The sequence below is a fragment of the Cebus imitator genome, unplaced genomic scaffold (genome assembly GCF_001604975.1).
Source record: "Cebus imitator isolate Cc_AM_T3 unplaced genomic scaffold, Cebus_imitator-1.0 Scaffold205, whole genome shotgun sequence".
In the NCBI taxonomy this organism is placed as follows: Eukaryota; Metazoa; Chordata; class Mammalia; order Primates; family Cebidae; genus Cebus; species Cebus imitator.
The window spans coordinates 3,573,300-3,598,718 of record NW_016107520.1 but is presented as its reverse complement, the minus strand read 5'-3'; the positions used below and the strand labels follow the sequence as shown (position 1 = coordinate 3,598,718).

General features: G+C 40.5%; 1 protein-coding gene across 2 annotated transcripts; it reads right to left on the bottom strand.

Moving 5' to 3' along the window:
* Nucleotides 1–532: 532 nt before the first annotated feature.
* AMACR (alpha-methylacyl-CoA racemase) lies at nucleotides 533–17,165 on the bottom strand. 2 transcript variants are annotated; one of them, XM_017548297.1, is made up of 5 exons: nucleotides 16,788–17,165; nucleotides 14,691–14,834; nucleotides 13,516–13,676; nucleotides 7,740–7,926; nucleotides 533–1,289 (listed from the first exon to the last, which is right to left on the bottom strand). In XM_017548297.1, exons 1-5 carry the CDS (start codon nucleotides 17,032–17,034, stop codon nucleotides 880–882), a joined length of 1,149 nt encoding a protein of 382 aa, XP_017403786.1. In that variant the 5' UTR covers nucleotides 17,035–17,165; the 3' UTR covers nucleotides 533–879. The 2 variants fall into 2 exon arrangements, with proteins under 2 accessions (XP_017403786.1, XP_017403788.1); XM_017548299.1 differs by lacking the exon at nucleotides 13,516–13,676 and having other exon boundaries at nucleotides 16,788–17,129.
* Nucleotides 17,166–25,419: the final 8,254 nt, after the last annotated feature.

Sequence of the window (25,419 nt, the reverse complement as noted above, 5' to 3'; positions counted from 1 at the left end):
AACAAGTGACAAGGTGGCTGCTATTTTAGACAGAGGCTAGGAAAGGACTCTCCACAGCAGGGGAACTGCGCAGTGGCCTCAATGAAGTGAGGATAAGCTCAGGGCCTATGAGGGCAGAGGGAGGCATGGTGGGAATGGAAGCAGGAGGCTGGTGAGAGAGGAAGACTTGCCTGGCAGAACTCAAACGACGGCACAATGTGAGAAAAAGAGGCATGTCAGTGAGACTAACAGGCAGCTGCACAGAGAAGCCTGGCTCCCAGCAGAGAGGACCAGATGGAGGGGTGGGAGTAATCTGCCGGAAGCCTGGAGAACATCTGGCAACATTCCCATTCAAAGACACACTGAGTGATTTCCAGTCAAATTAAATGGTCAAACTTCTTCAACCAAATTAAAATGGTCAGACTTCTTCATCTAAGAACATTCACTCTGGTAAACAAGCAAAAAAGATTTCAAGGAATCACAAAATGCGATTTAAATGGTATTTAAAGGGTTTTCTTAAAAGCTTTGTGCAAACTTAAAAGCACAAGTACACTTTAGGGAAAAAGAAAGCTTTCTTTAATAAATTATATTATATTAATTCATTCAAAATATAAGTACACAAGTATCTTAATATCAACAAATATATCAAGCAAACTGGAAGGCAGAATAACTATCATAATTTAGTATAAGTACCCAAAGGATTTCTAACTCAAAAGCCCTAATGATAACCATTTTCAGAATTCAATCATCACTGTAGAATCAGAGTCTGTGGTTTTTTTGGTGATTAGAATGGTAGGACACTGCAATACTGTTCCTCCACGTTTCCATGCACACAATGTTATGTGTTAAGCTACACTGCAAATGTAGTATTCAAATTCACATGAGCTGTGGGCCTGGAAATTAGAGACTAGCTTTTGCCTTATGACTTTCAATGATTTTATCTGAGGTGAGCTGATCAATCTCTTCAAGACTGAATCCAAATTCTTTAAGTATCTCCTCAGTGTGTTCTCCTACAAAAGGATCCCTTTTGAAAGAAGGGACAGCTGGAGTGTCTGACAGCCGAGGTGCAGGGCGGGGGCTCACGTCCTGCTCCTCATTGGTGATAAATGAGCCCCGTTCCTTGTTGTGATCATGACTGACAACCTCCTCAAAAGTCAGAACCGGAGTCACACAGGCATCTGTGCCGTCAAAGATTTGACACCACTCTGCCTTTGTCTTCTTTGCAAATACATCTCCAAACTTCTTCTTCATTTCTGGCCAATCATTCATGCTCATCTGATTGGGAAGTTCATCAGGCTTTAGCCCAAGTCCTGAGGAAAAATAAAATTTCTAAAATTATTATGATTTGAACAGAGCAATTATAATCAGTGAAAATGAATGCTGAGCCCACCGTACTATGCAAAATAAGATGCTCTAGAAGAGCTTCTCAAATGAGGCAAGAGAAAAAAATGTAAAGTCAGTTTGAGGTTGGAGCAAAAGGCCGAAGAGAGCAGAGGTAGTCAGACTTGTCACTACCCAGATTTTATTATTCATGTTTTATCAAAAGTAGTGTTCAATAGTCTGGTTTCCAGAAATTGATTTCCTACCTCTTAGTAGATTTTGAAAAACAATTTCCCCAGGATGTTATTACAGTTATACTGAGTTAAAACAACTTCATATTTTCTATAATGTACTCAAACCTTATTAAAAAATACAATATAAACAATTTTACACATGATCATCTCAGTTTCCAAGGAAGAAGCCTGAAGACAAATTATTTAATTCAGGATTGCAATTTTATAAATACATTCATATCTCTTTATTTTGTTAAAATAAAAGAGCTGGAATGGCCAGGAGTGGTGACATGACTATAGTGCAAGCTACTTGGGAGGCTGAGGCTGGAGGATTGCTTGAGCCTGGGAATTCAAGGCCCAGCCTGGGCAACACATCAAGACCCTCATCATCCACCCATCATCCATCCATCCATCCATCCATATATACATATATACATACATACATTTTACATACATACATACATTTTTAAAATGAAAGAGCCCAAAAGGGCCAGGCATGGTGGCTCACCCAAGGTCAGGAGTTTGAGACCAGCCTGGCCAACATGGTGAAACCCAATCTCTACTGAAAACACAAAAATTAGCCAGGCGTGATGGAAGGTGCCTGTAATCCCAGCTACTCAGGGGGCTGAGGCAGGAGAATTGCTTGAACCCAGGAGGTGGAGTTGCAGTAAGCCAAGATCATGTCACTACACTCAAGCATGGGTGACAGAGCAAGATTCTGCCTCCAAAAGAAAAAAAAAAGAGCCAAAAATAGCTTTTTGTACTAGGATAAAGGACTTGTAAGGTAACCAAAGACTCATGCAAACTGTTCCTATAACAAACATGACAGAAAATTATCAGCCAGTCAGTCTATAGTGAGGCATGTAGACTTTCTGGCATGAAAGGGGCTTCAAGGGCCCATCAAGATGACAGTGCAGAGGACATGAAAGCAGCCACCTGGGGATTTATCAGGAAAGGTGCCTCTCTAGCTCTTGACCCCATCTGTGTTTTCTTTACCAATTATGTGGGCTTACCCCTGCAGACATGCCCAAACTCCAGTGCTGATTAAATTATACCCAAAGGGCAGGTTCACTTTACAATAATTGGTAAACTATGATGCATAACACTATATGTAAGTTTAGCCAAGTTAACTGAATAATCCTCACTTCCCTATCATGATCAAGGCTAATTATAAGTTGCTCTGAAGATGAGGCAGGAAGACATAAATACTGAAGCTTCTTAGGGTTTTGAGGGCTATGAGGAAATAAGAAGCACTAACAGAGTTCCAGATTTGTGTAAACAGCCTCTGGTGGAATATATAGGTACATTTTCTTCTGTAACCACCAGTTCCATTCAAATACCAGGAAGGATATGAGGCAATAATTTCAGGTTATCACTATAATCTACAGAGATATGCTTTCAAGGATGTCTTTTACTTACTTGGTGATCTTTCTTGATTGCCCTGAACTCTGTGACTGAAAGGCACATAAAATGAGCAGAAAGCCAAAAGTGGTGATCTTCACATGCTTTTAAAACAGTTTCTTTTTCTCAGAATTGATCAGAATCATAACACTAAGTAAAGCTGGAGCCAATATGTTCTCTAACATTATACTTGAGATTACACAGACCATAGTTTGTATGCTAGAAAAATACTAGAAATCACAAGCCTCCAGATCCTACCCTAACTCTAACATCCCAATTCTCCCATTGTCTACCATCTCGTCTCAGCATATAATCTCCCATCCTGTTCCTGGCCCTGACCAAGCCCACAGGATTAAACATCAGTGGTTTAAGGTGAGCTGTTTGCTATGCTCCTGACGATCCAATACAGAACTTGGAATCCAGTCCCAAGTCTCAGAATCCATAATTGTATAAATACAGTGATAGATAGTGGCTAGTTGTTATGGTACAATCACTATGAAATTTCTTATATTTTAAGTCAAAGAGATTTTTCAGGAACTGTCCTGGGGCCTCAGACACCATTTAAAACTCGGGAAAGCATATTTTGATTTCAAAGAAACTACCATACACATACATACACACACACACACACACACACGTAATTAAAATGCTTATTCTTTTAAGTACATGTCATAAACTTTACTGCTTTATAATATTAAGTATATAGTAAGCAGTCAAAATTCATGTTAAGTATTCAAAGATGTATGTCCAGGATGGCAACTGTAAACATTATTTTTATACTGAAAAATTGGAAAAAATGTAAAGGAACTTGCAATAGGGAACTAATTACATAAATTTTAGTACAGGCAGATCATGAAATACATGATATGACTGCTATATAAAAGGGGTGAGGGTGAAGATCTTTTGCAGTGACATGAAAGAATGTCTTCGCTATATTGTCATATAAAAAGAGCTAAAGGCCAGGCATGGTGGCTCACGCTTATAATCCCAGCACTTTGGGAGGCGGAGGCAGACGGATCACAAGGTCAGGAGTTTGAGGCCAGCTTGGCCAAAATGGTGAAATCTTGTCTCTACTAAAAATACAAAAATTAGCTGGGCATGGTAGCGGGTGCCTGTAATTCTGGCTACTCAGGAAGCTGAGGCAGGAGAATCATGCCTGGGTGACAGAGGTCATCCAGCTTTTGAAAACCCAGGAGGCAGAGGTTAGGTTGCAGTGAGCTGAGCTCACACTGCACTCCAGCCTGGGAACAGGATGAGACTGCATCTCAAACAAACAAACAAAAAAAGAGCTACAAATTATATATATTTTATATATATTATATTAATATATATAATATATAATATATATTATTATATATATATAAAATAATGTATATATAATACATTGTAAAATAGAAAATAATTGCTGAGTGTAGTGGCTCACGCCTGTAATCCCAGCACTTTAGGAGGCTGAGGCAGGAGGATCACTTGAGCCCAGGAGTTCAAGACCAGCCTGGGCAACAGAGTAAGACCCTGTCTCTACAAAAAATCAACAAGTTAGCCAGGCATGGTGGCACATGCGTGTGGTCCCAGCCACATGGGAGGTTGAGGCAGGAGAATTGCTTAAGCCCAGTAAGTCAGGACTGCAGTGAGCCGTGTTGGTGCCACTGTACTCAAACCTGGGCAACAGAGGGAAGATCTTGTCTCAAAAAATAAAATAAAATAGAATAATTGTGTGTTTGTATGTGTACAGTAAAAATTCTTGAAGGCCACATCCCAAATTTTCCCAAAGTAGAAGAACAAAGAAAAAGCTGCATTCTTACTTTTTAAAATCTGAATTGCTTATTTTTTTCTAGCAAACATATAATTTTAAATTTTTATTTCATATTTGAAAATTGTGGTAAAATATAATCCCAGCACTATAGGAGGCCAAGGTGGGCAGATCACTTGAGGTCCGGAGTTTGAGACCAGCCTGGCCCATCCCCATCTCTACTAAAAACATAAAAATTAGCCAGATATGGTGGTGGGTACCTGTAATACCAGCTACTCAGGAGGCTGAGGCAGCAGAATCACTTGAACCCAGAAGCGGAGGTTGCAGTGAGCCAAAATCATGCCACTGCACTCTAGCCTGGGTGACAGAGGTCACTCAGCTTTTAAAAATTATCTATGAATAAACAGCTTTTGGAAATTATCTATTGCTTACCTGACTGTACTGTAAGAGCCTTGCTATTTCAAAATGTCATAAAATTGTCAGTGTTTTCGGACTTTTTTTTGTCTTAGAAAATGGCAGGGACACAGCAGAGTATGCACCTTAAAAAGACTTTGCAAACTTATGTTTAGAAACTGAAGATCTAGATTAAAGTATTGTCTCAAAGATCTAAAATACAAGGGGGAGTAAATTAGATATGTAATTGGTACTATCTCGAAAAATTATTATTTATTTATATATTTATTTTTTGAGACAGAATCTCTCTCTGTCACCCAGGCTGGAGGGCAATAATGCGATCTCAGTGCACTGCAACCTCTGCCTCCCAGGTTCAAGTGATTCTCATGCCTCAGCCTCCTGACCAGCTGGGATTACAAACACACGCCACCATACCTGGCTAATATTTGCATTTTTAGTAGAGATGGGGTTTCCCCGTGTTTCCCAGGCTGGTCTTGAACTCCTGACCTCAAGTGCTCCACCTGCCTCAGCCTCCCAAAGTGTTGGGATTACAGGCATAGCCATCGCACCTGGCCCTCAAAAAATTATTATAGATATGGGGGTTTGTCCAGTAGGAGTTGAGAGAGAAGAAATGTATATGTGATTAGTAAAAGTACTATTTTTGTCAATAAATATTACGAAAGAAAGATAATGCTGAGGAATTTTGGCATGGACTAGGTAGAGTAAGTGAAAGGTGATTTAACATGCTATCTCCTCTAGCCATCTGTCAGCTAAGGATCCTAGGTAAACTTTGAAGAGAGATGGGGGTTAAGGATACCACAAAAGGCTGTGGATGCAAAAAGAGGGTGCTACAAAAAAAATCAGGCGAGTTACAAAGTTTGAACTCATCAGAAGAATACCTAGAAGAAGGTGATCAGGAGTAAAAGGGTTGGAGCAATGACCCCGCTAGAAAAATGTTGTCTTGTTCCATCTTCAGTGTTTCCAGAAAGGCTCATTCATTGAGGAGAAACGTGGATGTGAAACATGAGCACTCCACACATGCAGCAGTCCTTCTTCATCTGAGGTTTTGTTTTCTACAGTTTCAGTTAGCCACAGTCAACCATGGTCCGAAAATATTGAATGAAAAATTCCAGAAATAAACAATTCATAAATTTAAACTGCATGCTTTTCTGAGTAGCATGATAAAAACTTACAGCATCCTGCTCCATCCTGCCCTGGACATGAATCATCCCTTTGTCCATCCTATCCACACCATGGGTGCTACTCACCCATTAGTCACTTAGCAGCCAACTTAGTTAGCAGGCTGACTGTGCAGTATTGCAGGGCTTGTGTTCAAGTAACCCTTATTTTACTTCCTAAAGGCCCCAGCAGGCAGAGGTGATGCTGGCAATGTGGATGTGCCAAAGAGAAGCCTAAAGTGCTTCCCTTACGCGAAAAGGTGAAAGTTCTCAGCCTAAGGCAAGAACAAAACTTGCATGCTGAGGTTGCTAAAATTTATGGTTAAGAATGAATCTTATATTCATGTGATTGTGAAGAAGGGGAGAAGAAGAAAGAAATTCATGCTAGTTTTGCTGTCACTACTCAAACCGAAAAGTTACAGCCAAAGTGCATGGTAAGTGCTTAAGATGGAAAATTACATTAAATTTGTGGGTGGAAGACATAAACAGAAACATCTTTCAATTGACAGCAATCAGGTTTAGTACTACCTGCGGTTTCAGGCATCCACTGGGGCTCTTGCAATGCATCTCCCACAGATAAGAGAGGACTATGGTATATGTTTTAAAATAACAGGATACACCAAGGAAGGGAGTTAACTTCCAGAATGGCAGAATGAGAACCTTCAAAAACCTGCATTAAAGCAATGAGAACCCTAGCAACAACTGTCAGAATCAGCTTTTTCATAATTCTGGAAATTAAAAGCTTGCAGCATCCCAAGGAGCATTTATTCAAGAAAAACAGCTGAATCTCAGTAAGACCAGTGAGCTTTGTGGTGTTAAAATTTGTGCTAATTTCATCCCTCTCCCTGTGGTAACCTTGAAAACCAGCTACCTTTCAACTCTGGTTAATTCTGAAAGCCAGCAGGAGAACAGCCACAAGAGGAGGAGAAAATGAGTTTGGAGCTTCCCCTAAAAACCTCATCCCCAGAGAAATGACATTATTTAGCCTGTCTGGCAGCTTCCTGAAAGGCTCCATTTTCAGGGCTTGTCTTTCTGTGATCTGACTCAGAGCTCACTTTGCTCTACCCCTAAAATGTTGATTTAAAAAAAAAAAATGGCAGTATTTTATCTATTTTATTGCAGGTGCTGTGAGCTGTCGAAGGTGGTGTTACCTGTTGCAGCTAATGAGATGGTAACCAAGAAACCTAAAAGAAAAAACTGGGGAATGGGACATCCCCAATGGGTAGCATACTACGAGAAATTTTTTTACAACTCCTGAGAAGGCCACACACATGCACATGTGCAGGGCAGTATGAATGCCTGGGAGAGATCTGAAAAAGCCCTCCTCTCTCACCTCTGGCTGACCTTAAGGCTCTTCACAAGCAAGAAGTTCAGGCACATAGTGCCTCAGAAAAAGATATAACAGATTCCAAAAGTCTTTAAAAAAGAACTAAAGAACATCCACAGCAAAAGGGGAGTTGGGGGAGACATGTGAAGCTGACTTGCCTTTGATCAGCAGCTCATAGAACTGGGGTTCTATTGCTCCCACGGCCATGAACTCCCCATCTGCTGTCCTGTAAGTTGTATAGAAAGGTGCTCCACCATCCAACATGTTCTGTCCTCGAGGTGCTTCCCACAGATTCAATTTCTGAGTTTTCCACAGAAAAGAACTTAAATATGCTGTTCCTTCCACCTTTGAGAGAAGTGAATACAAAACAATTCAGACAATTCAAGTGTCAAAGCATGATTCATTCCTCTTAGTCAAGTTTAAAATTTGCATAAAAATGCTTATCTTAGTGTGTAGGAAGATTCTACCCAATTATGCAACTTCTTTGGTGTTTCCAGAAAGTGAGGTAGAGCAGTTTTATGTTAGAATAACAATTGGCTGCACTATTCAGTTCTGAAAATACTATAAGACTTAGAAGGAATGACTTTTGTTTTCCATTTCAAATAGGATTAGTAAAATGCTGGTGATTTTTAAAGCTAGGTGAGGGTACATGGAAGGTCACTGTACTATTCTACTTTTTACATATGTTTAAAACTACCAAGATAAAAAGCTAAACATAAAAAAAAAGAGCTTTTAAAAATGCATCTTCTGATCTCTATACCTATAAACACACATAGATACACGAAGCATACTACATTTTAAAGGTAAATCATCTAACAGTAAAATTTGGCATATTCTAGCTTGATTCCAATCCTAAGAAAACTGTATTTGAGTATAATATATGTTATCTTTAATAATCACTAGTAAGTTATAAAATAAACTAACAATACGGATGGCAGGTATACGCATTTTCTGAGTCCAGGCAAACTAGTTTGGAAATGCCACCTTCCCACTGTCCTGAAGTCATCACGCAATCAAGTCTACAAGGCTCAAACTCAAAGGCTGGAGACACTGGTCTATCTGAAGAAGATTATGTTCTGATCTTTACACCTTTTATAAGCCTAATGTCTCCAGTCCCCCAGGGAAAAGGCCCTCAAGCATCCTTGCCTCAATGTTACCAATAGAGGAGGACTTGTTCCAACTTCTAGCAATTTCTCAGTTACTGGTTGTAAAACAACCATACAATGTATCTTTGGCTATATCCAATTTTCCCTTTCAACTTGAAATTTCATGTACATCTGAATTTATGGCTGTGACATTTATTATCACCAAATAGCTGAGTTCATATAAGTGGCCTATGGCAGTGCTCTTGAGACTGGGTTACACAGATATTAGAGTTCCATATTTATACACATATGCATATATATGTGCACTATTTTAAATATATTTTATGTTTATGTTATTTAATCATATATTTAACCTACACCAAATTCTGACACATCAGAGCCTCAACTCATTAACATTTGCTGTTAGACTTTAAAATAAAGCTTTTCCTTCCAATTTTGCCTAAATTTTACCTTGTATTAGGAACACTATTAAGGAAAACTTTTGTTCTGCATGGGTCTCCTCCGCTCTTAATTTCTGCTTGCTCATACAAAACCAACAAGTTTGACAAGGAATAATAAATAAACAACAATGAAAATAAGCAAGTGCCTGCTTTCCACTCAAGCTTTGATTTTCTCAGAGCCTACCCCCCAATCAACAGAGCAGTAACAGATGAACTGGAAGCAAGCTAGCTTGTCATACGGTGGAGGAGAGAGTTTTAGCAGAGAGTTCAGAATACTATTTGTCTGACTTTTATGTTCAGGCCAACGAGTGTGAGAAGTTTTTAGTTACCATAGTGAGTCAACCTTGAAACAAAATGTTTCCATTCTGCTTCATCATAAATGAAATGCAATCTGGAATTTAAGCAAGCTATTTAAAAACTATAGGTGGTTGTTGTTGTTGTTGTTGTTTTGTTTTTTGAGATGGAGCATTGTTCTGTTGCCCAGGTTGGAGTGCAGTGATACAATCTTGGCTCTCTGCAACCTCCACCTCCTGGGTTCAAGTGATTCTCCTGCCTCAGACTCCTGAGTAGCTGGGATTATAGGCACCTACCATGCCCAGCTAATTTTTGTGTAAAAATTACAGGCATTTCTAACTTATCTCCATAACTCAGGATTTTCCTAACATCTAGTCCAAACAAAATGTAGTAATAAACTGAATACTGAAAGTCATGAAACGATCACCCATAAGCTCTAACTTCCAGTGCTTATGTTTAGAACAGTTTCATTGGACTGACAAAACATAAATACTGAATATGTAAACATAAAATATTTTATGCTAATAAAATACCCCTTTAATCTCTTTTATATGTTGAACGTCCTGATGAGATTGCTGAAAAATAGATGCACTAACAGAGTTACAGGTACAGTTGGGCTTACTCAAGACAAAAACAGGTTCTGGTCTAATCCTTAGCATTAGAAGAGGGGACAGGACAAGAAATACAGTAGGAACCCTCCTGGGCTCAGTGCAAGGCCTGGCAGTGGCTACCCTGGCACATGGCTTCTCTTGCCCCACGACTCACATACCATGCATGCCACAGACGAGAGCCCCCTGACACAGGGAAACCATAGCCTCAATTCACCACCAACCTTTGATATTGTTAAAAGAAAGACTTTAGACAAATTAAGAGTTTAACAGAGCAAAGCATGATTCATGAATTGGGCATCTGTGGAACCAGACTAGGTTCAGAGTGACTCTAGTGTAGTCATGTGGACTCATGGATAGAAAATGAAAGGTGATGCACAGGAAACAGAAGTGAGGTACAGAAACAGCCGGATTGGTTACCCTTGGGCCTTTGCCTTGTTTGAACACAGTTTGAACAGCTGGCCACCTGTGACGGGTTGAAGTATGGCTGCTGTGATTGGCTGAGACTTGCTGCTTGTTACAAGAGGTTACAGTCTGTTTACACAACCTGAGATCACAGTTCACCATGTAAGAGAAACCTTTAGGTAGAACTTAAAATACGTAAGGGGACAGCTTTAGGCTACACTTAATTTAACACTGTTCTCATCATGTGGGCCCAGATTGAGTGTAAATACAGCAAAATGCACTCTACATCCCACAGTTATCTTAACTACAGTTTCCAAGGAAACAGCACTACGAAAAGATAGACTCCAGGTCTTCACAGGCAAGCCCAGGTCTGGAATTAGGCTGCTAAAAAAAGTGAAAACTTCTGGTCCATTAGAAGGGATCTGCCTCCCCTTAATCAGCTTCCACAATTGCTTGTGTTATAAGAGTTCTTAGTGACAAAGGAATGACTATGATTTACTGATCCTTTTAGCTTTGAGTAATCAGCAAACACTTACTATCCCCAATGGAAATATAAACCCAGAAGAAAGATTACAACATTTTCACATACACTAAAACCTCACTAGTTTATTTTATTTATTTATTTATTTTTATTTTTTGAGACAGGGTCACGCTGTCTCACCCAGGCTGGAGTGCAGTGGTGTGATCTTGGCTCACTGCAACCTCCGCCTCCTAGTTTCAATCAATTCTCGTGCCTTAGCCTCCTGGGCAGCTGGGACTACAGACGCCCACCACCATGCCCAGCTAAATGTATTTTAGTAGAAATGGTGTTTCACTATGTTGCCCAGGCTGGTCTTGAACTCCTGATCTCAGGTGATCCACTCACCTCAGCCTCCTAAAGTGCTGGGACTACAGGCGCATGAGCTACCATGCCCGGCCAACCTTACTATCTTCTAATCATTATGTAATTCTGATTAGCTACATCCTGCTGAAAAAAGCAATCACCTTTTTTTTTTTTAATATTCGATGATAATCAACTGTATGTCCTCAGTAAATTATTCAAATTATTACTAGAGAAGTATCTAGCCTTAAATTCTCCTTAACACTCCCAAGGCCCCATGTTTGCCCCTTAGTTCATTCCTTTTGGACTCCACGGACTGTGCCCATGGGGCAGCAGAGGGAAGTTGTTGAAAGCAGTGACTTTAGGGTCCAACTGCCTGGGGCAGTGTTTGGACCCTTTCCCACCACCTGCTTTAGAGGAAGGCAGTTAACTTCTCCAAGCAGTCAACTCTTCAATGGCAATGACAGTAGCATGTCTCCCTCAGGAAGTTGTGTGGATCAAAGGAGGGAAGGCCTGTGGAAGGTACTGGCCTTGCATCTGGCGGGTAGTGGTATAAAGCCGGTGCTGCCAGCTCATGCTGCAACTGACTACGCCAGGAGCTGGCCATAAAAGATAAACCACACTCCACTGCCGCTGCTACACACTTCAGAGAGGGCACACAGGAAAGTGTCAGATGTGTCCTGATGACAGGGCCCCACAGGCACACACTCAGTACAGGGCTGGTCATGATTCACCATGAAGAGAAGGAAGCACAGGCTGAAGCTTTGGAGATGAGGGGTTTCTGGTAGAAAATGCATTTTGTGAAGATCATCAAGGACCCAATCCAGTTGACACTCTCAGTCTCTAAATTCTTGAGGTGTCCACCAACATTTGACCTTCTGACCATTCCTTTCTTTGGTTTCCAAGACGACACTCCCTTCTGTTTCTCTACTAACCTCAAGTATCCCACCTGGATATCTGAAAGGCAGTTCAAAATGGAAATGACCAAAACTGAATTCCTTTTCTTTTAGTAAAAATAACCACAATGACAACCTTTTACAGAAGGCCCACTGTACACCAGGCACTGTTCCCACACTGAACAATGGATGAACTCACTGAATTCTCACAGCATCTAACAATGCTATGAGGTGGATGTCATTATTATCTCTATTTCACAAAGGAAAGTATAGCACAGGCAGGTTAAGTAACTTGCCCAAGATCACAGAGCTGGTAAATGGCAGGGCTGGGGATGGAGGCAGTCAGCTACCACTCTATGCTCTGGCCACTGCTCCAGGCTGCCTCATCCTTTAGCAGTCTTTCCTCAGGACACTAGCAGGTCATCCAAGCAAGAAACCTGGGAGCCAGCCTTGTCTTCTCCCTTTTTGCTCCCTGTCAGTCCATTATCAATTCCCAGCAATTTTACATCTCAACTATTCCTTCAATGCAAACCAACTCTACCATTTACTGCTGTAGTACTTGCCCTGATGTCTTCAGCAATAATCCAGTAATTGGTCTCTCTAACTCCAGTCTTGTCTCCTCAAATCCATTCTCCATCCTACCTCCAAATGTCTGTGAAAATGCAAACATGGAGTGGTGCTAGAGTGGGCTCTCTTACCCACTAGCCGTGAGATCTGGAGCAAATGGCTATGCTTCCATTTCCTCCTCTTTAAAACAACAATGTATTCCTCATGCAGTTTTAAGAATAAGAAGAAATCACCCAGGGAAAGTGCTCAGCAGAACATGAGGCAAGCACTCAGTGGATGACAGTGAACAAACAGAAGCATTATGATATCAGAGCATCCCCTACAAAACGCAGCAGGAAGGTTCAGACGGAGCTCCATTTTACCTTAGCATCCCTAAGAATTTTCTCTACCTGCTAAGGGAGACTTCTTGCACTTTTTTTGAAAGACAAGTGCTTGAAAATGATATGCTAAGCACGAGATAACTTGGAGAAAATTGCTGAAATATTTAGGTTGGCACAAAAGTAATTGTGGATTTGGCAAAACCTGCAACTACTTTTGCACCAAACTAAAAGAACATAGGAATCAGATGAGCCACAGAAAGTTTAGAAAACTGACTCTAAGAACAAATGATCAAAATATGACATTCTAACAGATATATAAAGGACATGAAGCTATTTTAAAAAGAAAAGGATATCCTTGGTAACTCGGATTGAAACTTCAAATGTCATTTATCTCTTGTCTTCTTCAAAAAAGGATTTTAAGCAGCCATATCGCACACTTAGCAACAAGCGGCAGGCATCTACCCCAATTAATACTTACCATATTTGCATCAATGACCTGACCCTTGCCAGAGCGTGTGCGTTCAAAAAGAGCCATTATAATGCCCAACGCACATATAAGGCCACCACCAGCAAAGTCAGCCAGGAGATTCAGCGGGGCATATGGATTCTCACCACTTCTGCCAATTTTTGAGAGAACACCTATATCATTAAAAACAAATTTAATGTCTCTTTTAAATTTAATCTCTTCTTAAAATAAATATGTGAGCATCTTAGAGGAATAACCAATCATCTCTCCAGTAGATAATCTAAGTGAAAGCTAGTATACAACACTTTTCCAAATCTGAGCTTAGTCAGCAAACTTACCAACAGGCTTTCCCTCAAGACAGGATCCTGGTTTTACTGTTTTTTCTTCTCTGAAACCTATTCCAACCACCATTTTCAAAATATTGCTAAGCTTTTACTCACTTTTGGAAAAGAAAATGATTATTTGTTCTGTGGTTTTAAAACAGTAAATGCACTTTCATTCTTATTAGAAAGAAATGCACGAAAATACTTGTACACAAGAAAAAAAGGAATCTAATTTCAAAACAGATGTGAAAAGCCAATTCTAGATACACTTCTTTCTTCAACCTTTAAATGTGTACTCACAGAAAATCTGAAACTTCCTTTAGTCAATAACACACAGTTCTTAGAATTCTGGAATCAGGCCAATCTTACATGTTGTCTCTCAGGCAAAAACTCTAATAAAGTGATGTTAGGATCTGAAAACCACGGGCTTTTTCTAGTGTTCATAGAAGTCTGAAACAATGACTCAGGCAATGATTCTCAATGTGGTGGGTGGAGATCTGACGGGGAGAAGTAGCTGTCAGAATCTAACTATATCAACATTTTCAAACTACAGAGCAACCATCCCTAGTACCCATTAAGCCTCTTAATTCCTAGCAGGGGCTTGTCTGAGAATTGACTCAACAAATATAAAAAACAAATGATAGTAGTGAGCACATCCTTCGAACATGTTAAGGGGTGGGGTGAGAGAAGGTTGAGAATGATTGTTCTAAGACCCAAACCAGTCTATTTTAAACAACCATGATCTCCTGATGGATTTTGATAAATATTTAAATCTTCACCTTTAAAAATTCTTGTTAATCAACATACCTATAGATCTTGATGGAATAAACTAAAAGTGTAGACTAAATTTTTTTTTCAACATACCTGACAAAGCCAAATAGTTGATATCATGGCCAGCTAACCTAGAGAAGCTTCCTGACTGGCCAAATCCACTCAGCCTGGCATAAATAAGCCTTGGATTCTCCCGCTGCAGAATCTCTGGGCCAAGCTGGAGTCTCTCCATGACACCTTAAGAGAAAAGTAATAATCTGCTTAAGAGAGTATGAATTAAGAATGAGGATAATCCCTTCTCTGAAGCAAACATAAAATAGCAGTATTGCAAGTAATATTAATGACATTTGCTGTAGGCTGATAGCCTGTTTCCAGCAATTAAGGACCCAAAGAGTGAAGCCACCATTTCTGGAATGTGTGGCTTCTTCCCAGATTGTAATTGCCCCTGGCACATCCCTGTTTCCCCAAGGCTATTTATTCAATCCCTAGCAAAAGGTCTCATCCCTTTAGGAAACCCCTTTTCTCTTTCTGTACTGCATCAGTGTTTGCCACGTCCCACCTCACCTGCACTTGCTCAAACATACATACATACACTTATCTTCCCTATCAGCTCATGAGCTTCTCCTGAAGAATTCACACCTGATCTATTTCCACGGGCGCTTAAGTGCCTAGCATCTCTACCTTCATGAAAAAGCTCAGTACCCATCTGTAGAAAAAGAGGTGAGTGACAATAGTACCTGAAAGCTTTTCAGCCATCAACAAGTATAATATATATTGCACAAACCCCAGGTAACGGCACCTGAAGTGTCCTGGGATTAAAAGCAATCAAGATTACAAAATAAACTCACCATTCCAGTAATGGTGGCTTCAATCTTTGGGTCCTTAGCTGCTGTAAATATACCATCAGCCTACAGCAAATGTTATTAATTGTACTTGCAAATAAGGCTAAAATAAACCACAAAAAACCTCTAGTTATCTTCGTAAACACCAGTCACAACGCCTCACGTGGAGGCTATATCCATATTCCAAGCCGGTATTCCTCCTGATTACAAGACCTTGGACAAATTAGTCAACCATGCTCAGACTCCCTCATCTTAAATGGAGCATTCTTAAATTATTATACAATCTTAATCATAATTGTTACAATCCTCAAATACGGCTGTGAGAGTTAAATGAGTTAACACATTTAAATAAGCCTGGTGTCTTGCAGACATTCATTCATTCACCATTTACCGATTTACTGTTATTGATCAGGCAATGCTTTGAATTTCTATTTGAACAAAATTATTCTGGCAGCTGTCTGAGAATGAACTAGAGCGATACCAGCCCCAAACACCAGTTTTTAAAAGCCTGTCACACCAGTGTCAAGGCAGTTGTAGCAGGTATGGAAATAGTCCAAGTGGGTTAAGTAGCAAAATGACTATATTGGTGATCACTGAAATTGGATGTGGTGAAAGGAAGACTGGAGTCCATGATGAAGTACAGGTTTCAGATTCAGGCACTCACTGAAACAAGTAATACAGAAGGTGGAGGTGCCGTTTTAGAAGGAAGAAGGAAAGGCTCAGTTTGGGATTTGTGGACAATGCCTGATGGAGAGCCCTGAAAGCGATGCCCAGGACCTGTGTATGCCGGTGTCTACGACTCTGAAAAAGCGGAAGTCTCCATAAAAGGTGAAAATGGTGGGAATGAATAAGGGGGGTCCAGGGAGCAGATGCTGAGAATTGAACCTCTCCCAGGCAGGGAGAGTTAGCCTGGGTTCGTGGATAGCTTCAGAGTACAGCACTCCATAAACATAACGGAAAGACTGTGGGCCTATACACAAGTTTTCCAGGGAGGGAATCCTATAGCTTTTATTAGATTCTCACAGGGTTCAAGACCCTCAAGAAATTAAGAAAGGCAAATACAGAATGTTTATTAGAAAAAAAAAAGAGGATTTTGGGAAGGAGTCAGAGAGGCAAAAGGAGAGACCGGGCAATAGCAGTATCTCAGAACCCAACTTTTGGACCATCGTCTCAAGGGACGAATGATCACCTACAATACCCTAGGAGCAAAAACACCTAGAATGCTGGGGCTGGCGAGGGTTCCAGCGACAACTGGGCAAAGATGTGGCGGGCGCAGCCTCGATGGAACGGCCAGACCCCTACCCTCCGCGGGAACTTTCCGAGAGCAGCCCGCGGGGCCCGGGCTCACCGCTGCGGAAGGGGTCCAACAACACGTCCGACTGCGCGCACAGACGCCGCAGCACCGCGACTCCCCGGGGCTGCTTCAGGTCCAACGCCACCGAGCGTTTGCCCCGGGCCAAGCCGCTCACGTCGTAGCGGGAGCCGGGCCGGTCCACGCGCATCACCCGCGCCCCAAAATCCGCCAGGACCATACCACAGAACGGGCCCGGGGCCAGGCCGGCCAGCTCTATGACCGAGATGCCCTGCAGTGCCATGGCACTTACTTCCCAGTTCCCTCTGAAGAAAACTGAGCAGCCCTTTGCCCGGGCCCAACTGCTTGTAGGCAGCCCTAGCCGGGTCCGGATGTCGCGCCCCAGTCCCGTAGCTCCGCCCCTTTTTGGTGCGCCTGCGCGAGTCCACAGAGTCTGCGCACTAGTGCGCTTCCCGCCCTGCCTCCCGGGTCTGCCAAATTTCCTAGCTTACTTTCCTTTTGCTGCAACCTAAATTTCTGAGTCCTAAATTGCAGGGGGCTGACCTTTGGAACTCCTGCCTGTTACCGTCCTCCCTGGACGATTTTATTGTCACTATGGCGATCCCCAGCCGTTGTATCATTTGAGCCCCTAACTCCTGCCCTGCTCTTGGGAAATAAAATAACGTAAACACGTAAAAACAATGCAAAGGCATTTTCTTCCCTAGACTGCAGGTTGTCGTCTTCACCGCCCCCACTTAGCTACCTGGTGGTTTAATTCAGAAACGGCTTGCGATCCTTCCTAAATGCACTCATTTTGACTTACAAACTCTGTGGATTACACGTCTTTTTTTTAAAAGTTCAGACTACACTAGGAAAATTAGTATCAGAAGAACGTTAAGGGGTGTGATGCTCATCAGAGCTAAATGAGAGCGCTTTAAAAATGTTAGCTTGTCTTCTGCCATTTCTACAGATAGCTACAATTTCAGGTTTTCAACCTAATACCTGACATTACACCCCCCCTGCTTTTACAAATCATTTTCTCTCTTCTAGTTATAGCCTGTGTGCAGGTGGCCTAACATAATCTTTAACATCTGTAGGAATTTGAATAGAACCAGAAGCGGGTGCCAGAAATATGCCCGCACTAATCTTTATTGTGTGTTTATGTATTTTTCAAGCAAGTGATTAAATCAAAAGCAAAACTTGGCACGATTGTAATAAAGATCTTTTAGGCAAGAAAGTCATCATGAATTTTAGAATTATTTTAGGACTCTGTGGCTTTCCCTTCATAGAAATAGAAAAAAATCCTAAAATTTGTATAGACCCACAAAAGATCCTGAATAGCCAAAGCAACACTGAACAAAAAGAGCAAGGCAGGAAGCAACACATTACCAGAATTCAAATTATACTACAAAGGTATAGTAACCAAAACAGCATACTGTTGGCATAAAACAGACACATAGACCAATGGAACTGACAAAAGAACTCCAAAATAAATCCATGTATTTACAGCCAACTGATTATCAACACAAACAGCAAGAACATACATTAAGGAAAGGACATTCTATTCAATAAATAGTGCTGGAAAAACAGGAAATCTATATGCAAAAGAATGAAACTAGACCCCTACCCCTCACCACATACAATCATCAACTCAGAATGGATTAAAGACTTAGACATACAACCTGAAACTATAAAACTACTAGAAGAAAACAGGTAAAACACTTCAGAACATGGACCTAGGCACAGATTTTATGACTAAGACTTCAAAAGCACAGGCAACAAAAACAAAAAATAGACAAATGGGACTATATTAAACTAAAATGCTTCTTGCACAACAAAGGAAACAACAGAACAAAGAAACAACTTATTGAATATCCGAAAGTATTTTGCAAATTATTCATCCGACAAGGGACTAATACGCAAAATATACAAGAAATTCAATCCAACAGCAAAAACTGAAATAATCTCGTTAAAAAGTGGGCAAAGGATCTGAACAGACCTTTCTCAAAAGACATACAAATAGACAACAGGTATATGAAAAAATGCTCAACATCACTAATCATCAGGGTAATGCAAATTGAAACCACAATGACATATCATCTTTCTTTAGTTAGACTGGCTAGCATCAAAAAGACAAAAAAATAACAAATGCTGGCAGAGATGCAGAGAAGAGGAACTCATACACCCTGTTGGTGGGAATGTAAATTAGTTTAGCCATTATGGAAAACGGTATGGAGGTTTGTGAGAAAACTAAAAATAGAACTGCTATATGATTCAGCAATTCCACTACTGGGCATATATCCAAAAGAAATGAAATTAGTACATCGAAGGAACACCTGTACCCACATGTTTATTGAAGCATTATTTACAGTAGCCAATATATGAAATCAACTTAAGTGTCCATTACTGGATGAATGGACAAAGAAAATGTGTACGTATACACAATAAAATACTGTTTGATCATTAAAAAAAAGGATAAAATCCTGTCATCTGCAGTAACATGGATGGAACTTGGGGTCATTATGTTAAGTGAAACTGGACACAGAAAGGCAAATATCACATATTCTCATTCAGATGTGGGAGCTAGAAATCTAATCTCATAAAGATAAAGAGTAGAATTATAGGGGGCAGAGATGAAGAGAGGTTGGTTAATAGGTATAAATATGTAGTTAGATAGAAGGAATAAGTTACAGTATTTGATAGCACAGCTGGATGACTATAGTTAACAACAGTATATTGTATATTTTGAAATAGCGGCCAGATGCAGTGGCTCATACCTGTAATCCCAGCACTTTGGAGGATTGAGGCAGCAGAATTACTTGAGGACAGAAGTGTGAAACCAGCCTGGGCAACATAGTGAGACCCCCATCTCTACAAAAAGCTTGAAAAATTATCTGAATGTGGTGTATACCTATAGGCCTACCTACTCATGAGGCTGAGATCTGAGGATCACTTGAGCCCAGAAGTTTAAGACTTCAGTAATCTATAATCATACCACCGCACTCCAGCTTAGGAGACAGAGTGAGATCCTATATCAAAAAAAAAAAAAAAAAAAAAACACCTAGAAGAGAAGATTTGAAATGTTTCCAACACAAAGAAATGATAAATGTTCTGGGTGATGAATATCCTAAAATCCCTGATTTGATTATTACACATTGTATTCATGTATCAAAATCTCACATGTACTCCATAGATATGTATGAATACTATGTATTAATAATAAATCAATAAAAATGTATATGTTAAAGCCCTAACCCTCAGTACCTCAGAATGTGACTGTATTTGGAGATAGGGCCAAACTGAAGCCATATGGGTGGGCCCTAATCCAGAATGACTAATATTCAATCCTGGTATCCGCAGACGAAGAGATTAGGACCAAAATAACCACAGACCTAGGGTGACCATGTGAGGACACAGTGAGATCAAGTGAGGACACTTGCTGTCTTGAAGCCAAGGAAAGAGAATTCAGAAGAAACCAAACCTGCCAACATCTTGATCTTGCACTTTTAGCCTCCAGAACTGCAATAAATTAAACTTCTGTTGTTTAAGCCAACCAGCCTGTGATATTTCATTGTAGCAGCCTTAGTAAACAAATACATCCTCTGCCACACAATTATAGATAAGGTCTCTAACACAGGTCTCAGGCCATCTAATAGATTTCATTTTCTGTCTCAGAGAATGGCTTTGGAACCATGCTTCCTAGATTCTGGGTTTATTTCCCATAAAAAATCCTTTGGCCAGGGATATCTCCTTAAGTGCATTCAATCTTTCCATTCCCTTCCTCCTAGCCAATATCATGCATCTATTTACACAAAATCCAGTTGATAAGGAGATTCACTTGCCTTTTTCTTTCTCCTCCAGGACATCCTTGTAGTAAGGGAGTAAATGCATTATACGCCAGCTACTTTTAACTCCTTCCATAGCTAAGGTCTTCTTTAACTTTCACCTGTAGTTAGATTTATTTGATTCCCCACCGAAGCATTCAAGAGATAAACACAGCCAGACACAGTGGCTCACACCTGTTATCCCAGCCCTTTGGGAGGCCAAGGTGGGCAGATCACTTGAGGTCAGGAGTCCGAGACCATTCTGGCCAATGTGGTGAAACCCTGTCTCTACTAAAGTATAAAAATTAGCTGGGCATGATGGTGTCTGTAATCCAAGCTACTCCAGAGGCTGAGGCAAGAGAATCGCTTGAAACCAGGAGGTAAAGGTTGCAGTGAGCTGAGATCACGCCACTGCACTCCAGCCTGGGTGACAGAGTGAGACTCAGTTTTCAAAAAAGGAAAAGAGACAAACCCATGATTTTGATGTATGTCCTACAGTCCATTATATCTATTTGCAGACATAGCTGTACTATTTATATATTTTGTTTTGCCAAAATCTTACTTTGTTAATTTAATAAATTATATTATATTGCACTTATTTTTCTGAACTACTTTTTCACTCAATTTTATGTTAACCGGCTCCCCATTTCTACTACTTTCCCTTAGATGCATCAGGATTCTTGGTATAAATACAAAAAGGATATCAAGTAGCTCACGTTGCTGGGAAAGCTAGAAATCATGCAATGAATAGGGCATGGAATAGTCTGGGCTGCTAGAGCCAATTCAAGTTTGCAGCATGAATGTCTGGTTAGTATAGAGCAACTGCACAGAGAATTCACTCATCTCTGTCTGGCTGAACTCCTGCCTGCTATGCAGGATTGGCACCAGCCTAAATCTGACCCAAAAGGGCAGAGGGACTAACTTGAAGGGCCTCCCACTGACAATTAAGATGGAGCTGTTAAACTAGACTAATGACTGTGGTGGATTAAAACACATCAAATATTATGAACTTTCATGAGTTCACAATAATGGTTTCTAAAAGCCTTTATTAATCCCTGTTGGAGGTTGTCAGGGCACCAACTTTTTATTCTAAATGTTCAATATTTATCTTGACTTCCATGTACATGGTATTTCAGGATAACCAAATAGCTGATAAAAGAATGTCTGTCTTTAAAACTTTCACTATTTTGCAACCCCAAATGAAATAGCACATTTAAGCTATAATCCTAACTGGTTTGAAAACATTAGACAAAAAGTTAAAGAGGGAAATGTCTTAGTTTGTTCAGCTGTTATAACAAATCACTGTAGACTGGGTGGCTTAGACATTGATTTCTCACAGTTCTGGTGGCTGGAAAGTCCGAAATCGAGGTGCTGGCACAGTCATTGCTTGGTGAGGGCACTCTTCGTGGCTTCTCATTATGTTCTCAGAGGGTGGAAGGTGGGAGAGAGAGAAGCAAGCTAATCCCATCATGAGGACCCCACCCTCCTGACTTGATCACCTCCTGTATCAGTCCATTCTTATGCTGATGTGAAGAAATACCTGAGATTGGGTAATTTATAAAGCAAAGAGGTTTAATTGACTTACACAGTTCTGCAGAGCTGGGGAGGCCTCAGGAAACTATCATGGCCCAAGGTGAAAGAGAAGCAAGGCATCTTCTTCACAAGGTGGCAGAAAGGAGAAAAGCAGCAGAAAGGAGATAGGCCAGATACTTATAAAACCATCAGATCCATGAGAACTCACACAGTATCATGAGAATAGCATGGGGGAACTGCCCCCATGATCCAATTACTTCCCACTGGGTCCCTCCCACGACACATGCAGATTATGGGAACTACAATTCAAGATGAGATTTGGGTGGGGACACAGCCAAACCATATCATCTCCCAAAGCCGCCATCACCAAATACCATCACACTGAGGTTTAGGGTTTTGATATGTGAATTTTGGGGGATACAAACATTCAGTTCATAGCAGAGAACTTTATAATGTATAAATCTGGCTTTGACATCCTGAATCCACTGGTCAACTTTAATATCAATATAATAGGCCACTATGTACTTCCCTGTATGATGCAATGGACAGAACCACCCATGAAGTTTTTGTAAAAATATGAAGCCTAAATTTAATCAAGCATCTTGTTTATCTACTTAAGGGAAATATAGAGGATAGAGGATAAACCAAAGGATATAATCAGCAAAATCCACAATATTAGAAAGTAAATGACAAATAAGCAATAAATTATCACACATTTAAAAAAACGTAATATACAAATATTATCTGACATCACGATTTAACTAAACACACAGTAGGAAGGTATGTAAGACAATTGGGATATTGTTAAACTTTGACTGGATACTTGATAAAATAAAGAATTTTTTTCCTTTTGAGATTGTCATTTTTCTTTCTGTGGTTATCATTCTTCTCCCCCCCCCTTTTTTTTTTCTTTTAATAGAGGCAGGGTCTTGCTACATTGCCCAGGCTGGTCTCAAATTCCTGGGCTCAAGCAATCCACCTGCCTTAGCCTCCCAAAGTGCTGAGATGACAGGCATGAGCCATCTTACCAAGCCCATTTTTCCTTTTATGTTTTTAATTTTTAAAACTAATTTATCTGAGATACATGCTGAAGTGTTATAGGCCTCAAAAGCTAATCAAGGAACTTGCAATTTCTGACCAGCTGGATTTGAGAATTGCTATGAATCTTCAGCCTTTGTCCCTCTCATTCCCTTCTTTTTTGAGTAGGAACTTTTATATCTGTTATCCGTATTTTCTGTCCTACTATTTTATTAGGTGTGGAGGACCAATAACTTTTCCCTTTAGTTTCACAGGTTAGCAGATCAAAAGAAACTATACTCAAGGAGCTGGACTGAAGAATTACATCCAAAAAGCCTGTCTACATCTGGACATAATCCAGAGGATAAGATTCTAGATTTTTGAGATGATGCTATGATGATATGAGATCTCTGAAGACCTTGCAGGAAAGTGACTCTATTTTGCATGTGGGAAGTATTTGGGTCATTAGGGGCTGGAGGGCAATCTAAGGTTGACTCTAAGATGACCCAATTGATCTCCTCCTCCTAGAATCCATGCCCTTGTGAAACCTCCTTCCTTTGAGTTAGAGCTGGCCTGGTGACTTGCTTCTAACCAATAAAATACCACAAGGTAATGGGATGTCACTTCCCTGATTAAGTTCTAAGTGGTTGTGGCTTTTATCTTACTTTCTGCAATAAATTCTCAGTTTCCATGCTTTAATGAAGTTAGCAGTTCACTGGACAAGCCCATACGATAAGGACCTGAGGGAGCTGCCAGATAACAGCTAGCAAAGAACTGAGGCTATCAATCCAACACTCTCAACAAATGGAATTTTGCTAGCAATCTTAGGCAGCATGGAAGCAGAGCCTTCTCTAGCTGAGCTTTTGGATGACCCAGCCCTTGTCTACACCTTGACTGTAGCCCTATGAGAGCTTCTGAAGCAAAGAATCTGGCTGAACCATGCCTGGACTCTTGACCCACAGAAACCGTAAAATAATGAATGTGAGCTATTTTAAGCTGTTAGTTTGTGGTTGTTATGTATCAGTAAATAATTAAAACATGCTGTAACTTATTTCTTCCTTTTAACAATCCTTTGTGGTACATGCTAGTAGACAACCTGGTTTTACAAATGAGGAAACTCAAGCACAGACATTGAGTAATTTCCCCAAAGTAACTCATTTACACCAAGAGGGGAGAGACTTTTTTTCCTATTCCACAATATTGCTATGACACGAAAGAGTCAAGGTGAGTGTCAGTGGGTATGTTTTGTGGGGTTACTGCAGGGGAAGTAAGTGTAGAGAGTAGTTTTAAGGCTTTCTGCAAAGCAGGGCGTTGTTCATTTCACTGGATTAACACTTGCCATCCAAACAGGCTTGTGCCTCCTTACCTTGCACTGTCCAATAGACATTTGGAGAAGAAATGATGCGGGCATGGTAGGGAGGGGGTGGGATGTATGGTCAGCGTTAGCTAGCTGTGGAAGTTGCACATACCAGGATGAAATTGCTTTCGTCAGACCCAGACAAAATAGAGCTGGTGAAGCCTGACAAAGAGGATACTCATGCTCTTATATATCTGGGATAAAAAGAACTGTTTCCAAGAACTTTCTAAAAACCCTTTGGTTTATAACTAGATATCCTGTAGGACTGTGATAATTCAGATAAGATGTTCTCCAAAGAACACTTGCCTACTAACAGCATCTCCATCAATGAATTGCTAACGACTCTGGTTTTCATCCTCTAGAACCAATGAAAGGCACTTTAAAAATCCTCCCTCCTGATAGCATTAGCGGAAATACCTAATGTAGATGACGGTGATGGATGCAGCCAACCCCCATGGCATGTGTATACCTATGTAACAAGCCTGCATGTTCTGCACATGTACCCCAGAACTTAAAGTACAATTTAAAAAAAATCCTCCCTTCCTTTTGTTCTGGGAAGTGGCTTGCTACAAGGAATCATGCTTTCTTTTATGACTTAAAAACTTTCTTGTTTACCTAGATTATGACCAGGTACAGACCCTCCAAATTCCCACATTTTTTGTCTTATAAATATTAACTGAAGTGTTTGTTGAACTGTTTGATCCAGGCAAAATGCAAACTAACTTGACTTGACCAAAGTTTAGTAAAGCTTTTCCCCTTTGCCCAGGCACCTAAACTTTGGCCCACTCTGGGCATTGGAACATGGAACCATGTTAAAAGTTAAAGGCCTCTCCTCCAGGGAACTGGCTGAACTCAGGGAACAGTGTTTGCTGGTCAACTGTCCCTTTATACCTGTCACTCATCCCATCCCCTGCACCCAGTTCTTATTTATTTCTCTCTATAAATGAAAGCCTATTTG

Bases quoted from the DNA above. Each gene is read 5' to 3' on its own strand.
- AMACR (XM_017548297.1), bottom strand. From the start codon at position 17,034: ATGGCACTGCAGGGCATCTCGGTCATAGAGCTGGCCGGCCTGGCCCCG. The intron at 14,835-16,787 runs GTGAGCCCGGGC...TTTTCTCTTAAG, and splicing joins GTTGGACCCCTTCCGCAGCG to GTGTCATGGAGAGACTCCAG. The intron at 13,677-14,690 runs GTATGTTGAAAA...TTAATGATATAG, and splicing joins CAACTATTTGGCTTTGTCAG to GTGTTCTCTCAAAAATTGGC.